This window comes from Miniopterus natalensis, chromosome 18 (assembly GCF_054644295.1).
Source record: "Miniopterus natalensis isolate mMinNat1 chromosome 18, mMinNat1.hap1, whole genome shotgun sequence".
Lineage (NCBI taxonomy): Eukaryota > Metazoa > Chordata > Mammalia > Chiroptera > Miniopteridae > Miniopterus > Miniopterus natalensis.
In genome coordinates, this window is record NC_142098.1 from 12403500 (window position 1) to 12413541 (window position 10042).

At 57.9% G+C, this 10042-nt stretch overlaps 1 protein-coding gene across 1 annotated transcript; it reads left to right on the forward strand.

The window, feature by feature from the left end:
- Nucleotides 1-1279: 1279 nt before the first annotated feature.
- On the forward strand, nucleotides 1280-2759 carry CEBPA (CCAAT enhancer binding protein alpha). The gene has a single exon (XM_087827542.1). It carries the CDS (start codon nucleotides 1307-1309, stop codon nucleotides 2372-2374), a length of 1068 nt encoding a protein of 355 aa, XP_087683668.1. The 5' UTR covers nucleotides 1280-1306; the 3' UTR covers nucleotides 2375-2759.
- The last annotated feature ends 7283 nt before the right edge of the window (nucleotides 2760-10042 follow it).

A 10042-nucleotide genomic window follows, 5' to 3' on the forward strand; every position in this document is an offset into this window, starting at 1 on the left:
ACCGGGGGCACCGGGCCGGGCCGCCTTGCTCCCCAGGACCTCGGGGAACTCAGCGCCCTGCAAACCACATAGCAAAGTTCTCCCAGTAGGTGCTCAGACCCCAGGCCTCCGAGACTCCGCAGCTCGGGCTCCCTCGACACCCCTGCTCCCGCCTTGGCGCCCACCCCAATAGGGAGTAGGGGAGAAGGCAGGGGGATCCAACCCCCCTGACAGCCAGCCCGCTTCGGGATCCCCGTTCCGGAGGCAAGTTCGCCTCTCCTTCAGTGCGCTCCCCCGCGTCCCGACACCTCAGCCCCGAAATCCAGCTCCACCCGTCGCACTGGAAAAAAGTTGGCGGCCCCGCGCGGGGTAAGCTGCGCCAGCCCCGCGCGCTTAGCAATCCTAGCGCCGCGGCTAGAAGTAATTAAAAAGAAAAAGTTTTCCAGCCCAGGCGGTCAGACCGGACGAGTCCACCAGGCTCCCGGCCTCGGCCGCCTCCCCTTCCCTCCGCTCCCCGCGGGGTCCTAGCGCCTGGCGCTTTGCAGCCCATGGAACCCCGAAGTACCGCGGCAGGCGGAGCAGGGGAGAGGTACTTCTGCCCAGAGTCGGTGGGGTCGCCCGGAGATCGGAGAGAAAGACGCGAAATCACCGCGCTCCGGCCGCTCCAGGCGGCGGTGTGCTCTGGGCCGTATCTCCAAAACCTTCTCTGCCCCCCACCCCACCCCCACCCCGGCTCCTTCTCCACGTCGCCGCCTTCCAGAAACCCCGTTCCCGGACGAGACCGGTTCTAGCTTTCAAAGCGAGCCGACGCCACAGTAGCTTGGAGACCGAGACTTGCACTCCACCAACCCCCTGTGCGGCGGCTGGGTGCTCTCGGGATCCCCAGCCCTTGGCTGGAAGTGGGTGTCTTGGGGAGGCTAGAAAAGGGGGGGAGGGGGCGCCACCGACCACGTGTGCGTGGAGACGACAACTCGGCTGAGGCTGGGGCACCGCGTGCGGGTCACAGTTCCGCTCGCGGCTCAGGGGCCAGTGGGCGTTTCGTCGCGCCCACTGCCGCCTGCGCTGCGCTCTAGCCCCGCTCACGGGCTTCCCTAAAAGGCAGGCCCTAAGACCCAGGAGGCGCCACTCGCCGTCGCCGATGGTAAGACACTAGAGGGCGACAGCTGCCCCGATATAAATGCGGGCCCGCGCGGGCCAGGCCATTCGCGACCCGGAGCTGCGCGGGCGCAAGCAAGTAGGGGCTCCCGGTGGGCGGCGGCAGCGTCGGTGCCCCGCGCAGCCTGGAGGCCGCCGAGGCTCGCCATGCCGGGAGGACTCTAGCTCTCCCATGGAGTCGGCCGACTTCTACGAGGCGGAGCCGCGGACCCCGATGAGCAGCCACCTTCAGAGCCCACAGCACGCGCCCAGCAGCGCCGCCTACGGCTTTCTCCGGGGCGCGGGCCCCGCGCAGCCCCCCGCCCCACCTGCCGCCCCGGAGCCGCTGGGCGGCATCTGCGAACACGAGACGTCCATCGACATCAGCGCCTACATCGACCCGGCCGCCTTCAACGACGAGTTCCTAGCCGACCTGTTCCAGCACAGCCGGCAGCAGGAGAAGGCCAAGGCGGCCGCGGCCCCGGTGGGAGGCGGCGGCGGCGACTTTGACTACCCGGGAGCCCCCGTGGGCCCCGGAGGCGCTGTTATGCCTGGGGGCGCGCACGGCCCCCCGCCCAGCTACGGCTGCTCGGCGGCCGGCTACCTGGACAGCAGGCTGGAGCCCCTGTACGAGCGCGTCGGGGCGTCAGCGCTGCGGCCGCTGGTGATCAAGCAGGAGCCGCGCGAGGAGGGCGAGGCGAAGCAGCTGGCGCTGGCCGGCCTCTTCCCCTACCAGCCGCCGCCGCCGCCGCCGCCGCACCCGCACCCGCCGCCCGCGCCCCTGGCTGCCCCGCACCTGCAGTTCCAGATCGCGCACTGCGGCCAGACCACCATGCACCTGCAGCCCGGCCACCCCACGCCGCCGCCCACGCCCGTGCCCAGCCCGCACCCAGCGCCCGCGCTCGGCGCCGCTGGCCTGCCGGGCCCGGGGGGCGCGCTCAAGGCGCTGGGCGCCGGGCACCCCGACCTCCGCGCGGGCGGCGGCGCCGGCGGCGCGGGCAAAGCCAAGAAGTCGGTGGACAAGAACAGCAATGAGTACCGGGTGCGGCGCGAGCGCAACAACATCGCGGTGCGCAAGAGCCGGGACAAGGCCAAGCAGCGCAACGTGGAGACGCAGCAGAAGGTGCTGGAGCTGACCAGTGACAATGACCGCCTGCGCAAGCGGGTGGAACAGCTGAGCCGCGAACTCGACACTCTGCGGGGCATCTTCCGCCAGCTGCCCGAGAGCTCCCTGGTCAAGGCCATGGGCAACTGCGCGTGAGGCGCGCCGCGGCCGGACCGCCTTGGGCCGGCCCCTGGCTGGGACCCAGGGAGTGCTTTCGGGTCTCCGGATCTCAAGACTGCCCGGGCCGCGCATGCCAGGACTAGGAGATTCCGATGCCGCCTGAAAGCCTGGACTGTCGCGCGTGCCCCTTGCCTTCTCCTGCGCGGGACACGGTGCGTCTGAGATAAAGGGTCAGGCAGTAGTTTCTCCTTGTAAGAGAGGAGAAGCGCCGCGGGGCCAAGCCGGGAGCCTGGCAGCTCTAGTATTAAGGAATAACCTTGTGCCTTGGAAATGCAAACTCACCGCTCTGATTCCTACCAAGTAGGGGGAGCAAATATGTGCCTTGTCATTTTATTTGGAGGGCTTCTGCCTTGGTCCCAAGGCTGCAGCAGGCCCCTATGAGAGAAGGAAGGGTGCAGGCTTCCGGCTGGAAGAAGGTTCAGGGAGCAGAGATCCTCCAAAGCAGCCCCAGCCGCTCCTCAGCTCCTTGTCCTTGGAGGGGAGGAAACAGGGGTCTGAGGCTTTGAACCTAAGGTTGCACCCCTAGTTCTACATGAAGGTGGAGGGTCCCCAGTTCCTTGTCTCTAAGATCCCAGCCTACAACAGACTGGGCTTCCAGGGCAGAACTCCCTGAGATCGAAGTCACCATGTGACCAGTGGGAGACCTCGCCCGGGGTCAAACCAGAAAGCTAAGTGTGGATTAGCTATAAGGACATATGTTCATGGGAGTGGGGGCCTGGTGGAAGAGGGGAACCTAGAGGTCCGGTCTGGGGGTTGGGGGAGGGGTGAAGGGACACTGGGACCATTAGCCATGTCTGTACTGTATGTCGCCAGCATTGCCATACAAACATGAAGCTCAGTCAGTCCATCCCGGAGGGACCCAAGTTATGAGAAGCTCTCCAAATATTTTGCTTTATCAGCCGATATCAACATTTGTATCTGGCTCTGTGTCCCAGTGGAGCCTTGTGCAATGTGAATGAGCATGTCTATGCTAAACCACCATTTTCTTTGGTTTTTGTTTTGTTTTGGTTTTGCTCAGATACTTGCCAAAATGAGACTCTTCGTCAGCAGCTGCAGGGAGGGTCTTTTCCTTTTGGTTTGGGGATTGCTTTTGCTCCCAGGGGAACCAAAGAGGCAAGATGGGCTTCCCCTTTCCCCTCAGCATTCCCTGGGGTGGCTGTGGGCCTTGGTCCCCTCCGGCCCCAAGCTGCCCACAGGCTTGTCTCCCACAGAGGCCTGGCTCCCGGACTGGAAGGGAGGCGGCCTCCAGCCAGCACACACATCGCTGGGCTTGGGAGCAGGAAAGGATGGCTTGGTTCTCCTTTTGGGGAGAACGTAGAGTTTCATGCTAGATGTTTTATGTATTATGTCTATAATATAAGCATATCAAAGTAAATGTTGGTGTGTTTTTAAAACCAGAAAAGTTACTTCCACAGTTTTCCGTGAGCCAGGTCACATTTGTAAATAATCACAGCATTTTTTCTGGCTGAGAGCCTGACTTTCATTCACTCCCCACCCATCCGAGCCCCTCTTTACATTAAAGGCGTGAGTGACTTCTCCCAACCAAGGTAAATAAATGGCAGAAGGAGGACAAGGCTCCAGGCTAAGAACGCCAAAGCCTGAAGAGAGTCTCCTGGTTGGAGACTGTTTTGAGGGACAGGGGGTTATGGGACCTTGGTGTGGCCTCTCATGGCCCTTTGGGAGAAGAGGGATTCAGGGAGGGAGTCCCCAACTTGAAGTTGCCACAGCCTCTTTGGGACTTGGGCAGGCCGTGTCCAGCAGCTCCAGGCTCCGGGGGCCCTTTGGCCACACTCACTTCCAAACACAGCTCCAGCTCTAGAGCAGCTTCACTCACACCTGCCTTCGCCCCAGCAGGACCCTGGGCAGGCAGGGAGAGGCCTCAAGCTGTGGGACCTCCCACCCCTTCCCCCTTGCTCTGGGCCATGTGGCTGCTGCCTACCTCAGCAGGGCCCTGAAAGGCAGCCTGAAGACCGGGCGCCCCTCCACCGGCCTTGCACACCTTCCCTGCCCCAGCCCACCCAGAAAGGGCCCACAGCAGGGCTGCAATGAGTGTCTGGCCCTTCCCCACACACCACCCGGAGCCAGCCCAACGCCCATGCTGCCCACTGTGCCCAACCTGCAACAAGTCCCCCACTTGGACAACTGCTCCAAGGACAGGCACCCCGAGACCCTCCTAGCAGTAGTGATAGCCAACCAAGGAAGGATGCACCTTCATGCCTGAAAGAGCAGGGCCTGGGAAGAAACAACCCAGGGGGCTGGCAGGGCTTTCAGAGTTGACTTTTTGAAGGCAAAAGGCAAAACACTTTTTACCTTCTGTTTCCCGCCCCCCACCCCCAAGCGTTCACTTGAGCAGCTTATAGTATATGCCATTGTGGGCTGGGGCAGTTTCAAGAAATTACACATGCCTCTTAAACTCTGAAAGCTTTAGCTGTACCTGACTGTGTGGTTAATGGAGGTGACCTGCCCCCTTCCCGCTCCCCCCTTTCCGTCTTGTGTCTTGCCGCCTCCTCACCCATGGCCGCCCTTGGCAGAGGAAAGGCCATGAGCCCATTGAGGAGGCGGCAGCCTGCCCTGCTGCCTGGGAACCAAGGAGGCAGAGCCCCACCGCCTGCCTAGAGGCCTGGGGCAGGCCCCAGCTTGCTAGGCCCCAGCAAACCCTCTTGGAGTTCAGTGCTAATTCCAGTTTTTCTTGTTTGAGGGGGCCAAGCCTTGGCTTCCCCCTTTGCCCCCTGAACAGGTCCCAGGATGAGTGGGGGAGGGGCGCCCCTCCTGCCCTCACTCCTGCCCCTCCCCTCTACAGTCCCATTTCCAGGGATTTTCTCTTTCAAAGCTGTCAGCTCCAGAAAGGGCACCATCCTACCGCAGATCCTTAGGTCCGAGGCAGGCTTTGTTGGGGACAAGATAATCCAACCACAGCCAGCCCCAGGAAAGGAATGGGGTTGGGGGTCCCCCTGTGTGCACCCTAATAGACATAGCAGCCTGCTATGGTTCACCAAGGGGTGAACCTGCCCAGCTCATGTTCTTTGCCCAGCCAGAGAGGCCCCTGGGGAGAGCCCCTCTTCACCACCTACTGCTTTCTGCAACCCTCCCCCCCCCCCAGCACATACACAGTTCCCCTCCTTCAGCCTTCATGAAGAGCCAGTCCACAAGCCTGGCACCAAACACACCCAAAGTATATATTGGATACCAACTGTATGCCAGGGCCTGTGCCTAGGACGGAGCACTCAACTGGGAACAAGCAGACTCGGCTCCTACTCTTGGGGATCTTATAACCTTGTGACATCCAAATGTGCTTTAAGGGTGACAAGTATAATAAGAGGGAGCTCAAAGTGTGAATAGAGGCCACCAGGGAAGGCTTCCTGGAGGTAGCAGCTTTCACCCAGTGCAGCCCTGGACCCAACCCAACAGGCCTGGATGCTTCTGCCTTGCACTCTCCCATAAGAGTTAGCAGGGACTTCACGCCCTTGGTGGGCCACCAGAGCCTGGTGTGCCCTGAGAGCACTGTTCAGGGGACCCAGCCTCCAGGGAAGGAGTAAGGGCAGAAAGGAGAAAGGGAGGCACTCCTTTGCTGCCAGATGCCTCCTGATGGTTTAGCATTGTCACGAATGTCACCCTTATCTCTTGGATCTCCTGGGAATCTGTGAACATGGCATTGGGCCCTGACACCTGTGATGAGCCATTGGGACTGGTAGGGAGTATCTGCCCCTCCCAGGCCTCCCGCCCCCTCCTTCCCCGGGCAGAAACCTGCCAGGCCTCCTCCATGAGCAGCTGATTTCATGGGAGGAGATGGGGCAGTGGGGAGAGGAAGAGGGAGGTCACTCTTGGTGCAGGCCAAGAGGGAGCAGAAACTTTGACCTTGCTCAGACAGGAGGCCTCCTTCCAGGCACCCACAGGCCTTCCACAGACATGGGGCAGGATCTTTGCCTGGACAGAGGGGGTGTCCCATCTGGTTCTTTCTTATGCTGGTGAGTAGGGGTAGGCTTTTCTCTTATTTTCTTTTGTTTAAATTAAACTAAACCACCAGCACCTTTGAAAGATTTTTCCTGTCTCTGTAAAAGACTTGTACTATCTCCCATCTTTCAACGCCCCCCTTTCTCCCCCTCCTCCATACCCCCTCCGTGGATGGAGCATTTGACGTAAGCAGAGACATAGGAAAGATACCAATTCACTATCAAAGCATCCTAGCCCCATCCCAGAGCAATTAAAAAGCCAGATGGAATCTCTGGGAAATCGGCATTAATAACACGAACAATCTGTGCAGGCCGGCAGGGACCCAGGAGCCTCGGGCGGGGGCAGGGAGGAGGGAGAGGTGCTGGACCATGATGAGCTCGCTGCGTTGTGGTCAGCCTGGGGGCGATGAGGCCATCGCAAGGGTCTGCCTAGGTCTGTCCTCGTCGGGGCTTCCCCCTGCAGCCCCTGCAAGGCCCTCTGTGCATCCAGGATCCTGGTCGCTGCAGACAGAGCCAAACAAATGTGGAACCCATTACTCAGGCAGCCACAGCCTTGGCCCATTCTGGCACCCAAGAGCTTTGCTTCCCTTTACTTTGTTTTTATTTATTATTTTTCTAGCCTTCTAGCCCCACCCACTAGGAACAGGCCTCCCTGCACCCAGGGAGCTTGCACAGATGTCCTTTCTCTTCATTCACTGTGCCCAAGCCATACCTGAGAACAGCAGAAGATGGTACTGGGGACCCTGTGGGGCCTGCACCCAGAGGCTCCCATTGTATTTCAGAGCGGTGGGCACTTGCGGCAAGACCAGCAGAGCTCGCAGAAGCCGAAATGATTGCTAGAGGAACAGGGCACAGGGTCCACACTGCCTGGCTGCCTTGAGGGGCTGGAAGGGGCTCGGCGAGGCCCACAGGAGAAGAATCTTTTGCTTCTGAAGGCTTTTTCTAGGCAAACCTAAGCAACCAGACCCTTCCCTAGCCCCATTTTTCAGACTGTGGTCTGGAGGCTAGCCTGAGATGGACTTAAAGATGTAGTTTTTTCATATCCAACAAGTTGGGACAGGAATTGGATTGTTTTGAAAACATCCTTTGTGATTCTTACGTACCCAGAGAGCCATTTTCTGACCTTCAATCTTCCCCGTCTCCTTGCTTCCATCTTCACCCTCACCCTCAGCCTCCCTGGAAACTGATCTCCCTGAGGTCACCATGGGTTGCTGAGGCTGAATCACAGGAACGCACCGGGGATCCTGCTTGTCTTGGCCTCCTGCTGAACTTGGCCTCAATGGACGTCCAGTGTCTGGCCCACAGCAGGTCTTCAACACGCGTGCGAATGCGTGGATCTCTCTGCAACTCATCTCTCCCCTCCTTTAAAAAACATCCTCACCCTCTCCTTTCCATTCAAGGGTACATTGGATTGGCCTGAGGTGCACCAAGCAGGGGCTTGAGGGACCAGGGTCACCATTGTGGGAAGCAACCGAGGGTAACAGAAATAACGCTCATTCCACGAGTCATGTCTTCTACGAATTTAATTTTGAAATGCAAGAATTCTAAGAAAGGTAAGCTGGTTCTAGATAATCCTCAACACCTCTGTGTTATTTACCACCAGAACCAGGCTCTAGCCAAGCCCCAATGAGACAGCTATGCTCAGGGAAAGTGTACAGGAAAGAGGTGGGATTTCAAGGAGAGGGGAGAGGGTGGGGAGAGGTACCGGAGCTGCTCCAAGGCACAGGACAGCTGGGATCACGCATTTCTGCTGTAAAGATCTCTCAGGGTTTGTGTCTCTCCAGGATGACTGACAAAGTCTTTATTGAGGGACTATGGCCCATGGATGGGAACACCAGTGGCCAACTGCAGTGGTCTAGTGGTGGCCTAGGACCAGGACATGTCACCCAGGGACCCAAACAGGTCTTAAAGGGAACCATCATGGCCTGTCCCAAGCACTCTAGATCCAAAGATATTTCTGCTCCTTGGCAAGTGGCAACCAATCTTTCCCCAGAAAGAAAGCCTATCCTTTCCAAGTGGCCACTAGCCTTTCCCTGCCCAGCCATGGAGGCCTCAGAGAGCCCCCATCTCCCTTCAAACCATCAGAGTGCTCTCCCTGGTGCCCCCCAAGGAACCCACACGGCTCTCGCTGGTGGGGAAATGTGGCTGATTATGCAGCCTTTTCTTCCCGCTTTGGGCAGTGGTCACAGTTGGACGTGGCAGCACAACCCCTGCCCACGAATGGGAGCAAAGGAGTGTCAGGGATGGGGCGCCTGCCCCAGAGGGAGCCGCTGTGACCTTCAGCATCAGGTTAGGACCCGTCTAAAGAGGCCTTGGTGATTTACAATTTGCAAACACGTTTTATTTGATTCCTCAGTTTTGCTAGAGCAATTACAGTGACTAAGCATGACAAGTCACTCCCAACACGGTATCTCCACGCTGTCAGGAAATGTGTTTGCTTCACTATTTTGCCTGGTGCAGTAACATTTTAAAAATAGACTCATTCACTGTACTTGAAGGCAATTTGTTCGAAATTTTCCCACTAATTTGATTTTAATCTCATATTTAAAATTCATGTGACCACATTCCCACTGGTTTATAGGGAATAAGCCCTACCTGGCAGCAGTTTAATTGGCCTTAACCCAGGAGTCCGCAGGACGAAGGACTTATTGCAGAACAATTTGAAGGCACTGGTACCTGGAATGGGTAAGACTATGTCTAATTCAGCAGTGCTGGGGCTGGTAACAGTAAGGATGGGCTGAAGGCCACTGCTGCTCTCCTGTAGAGCCTGAGCACGTAGTAGGCCAGCAGTCATCAATGAGCAGGCTCATTGAGCCCAGATGCCCTGGCGTAGTACATGCTTGAGATGTGCACTGAGCTGAGTCCTGGGAGGGACAGTTTGCTCATCAGGATGGTCCACCTCCCGCAGGCCATGGAGCACTGGTACCAGCTCACTCTTGGCTGTGCCTCTTACCAATGCTGTGGCCCTCACCAAGTCTCTTCATATCTCTGAGCTTCTGTTTCCTTTTATGCAAAATGTATGCAAAACTAGTACATGTCATCAAGTTGTTGTGAAAGGTAAACTGGCAAAGCTTGTGAGACACTTGGCTCTGATTAATGAGATTGCCACTGTTGTGCGTTAGGGCAGGAGGCAGAGTGCGAGGGGGTGGCCACCCTTGGTCCCTGCAAACTGCCCTGGAAGGAGACAGTCATCTGAACAATTTAGGGCAAAATCCAGTACCCAGAATAATTAAGTTACTGAAGTCATTTTAATGTTGCTTAGAATTTTTTTTCCAGGATGCCTTTCATTTACTTAAAAAGCACTTAATGAGCTCTTCCTGGGTGCAGAGTCCTCTTGCCAGTGACCTTGAAGTCTGAGTCTGAGGTCAAACCCTCCTCCAAGGCTCCCGGCAGAGCTAGCAGGGGTGCCCCATGTACTTGTTGCAGGAAAAGATTCTTGACACCAGTACAGAATCCTAGGTGTCAACTCCCATTTAATGAGAACAAGTATTCTCACTGGAGCATCAGCCTCCCCAAACCCGGAAACACCACTTTTCCTGACCCCATGGGCCTCTGCAATGATTCTTTTCTATTTGGGAACCTGGGACCTCAGTGCATAGGGTGGCCCTTGCTGGTGACAGGGGAGCAGGAAGATATGCTATGTGTGTCTAGGGGACACCTCCAGGTGAACTTGGGATTGCTCTTCAGAGGACCC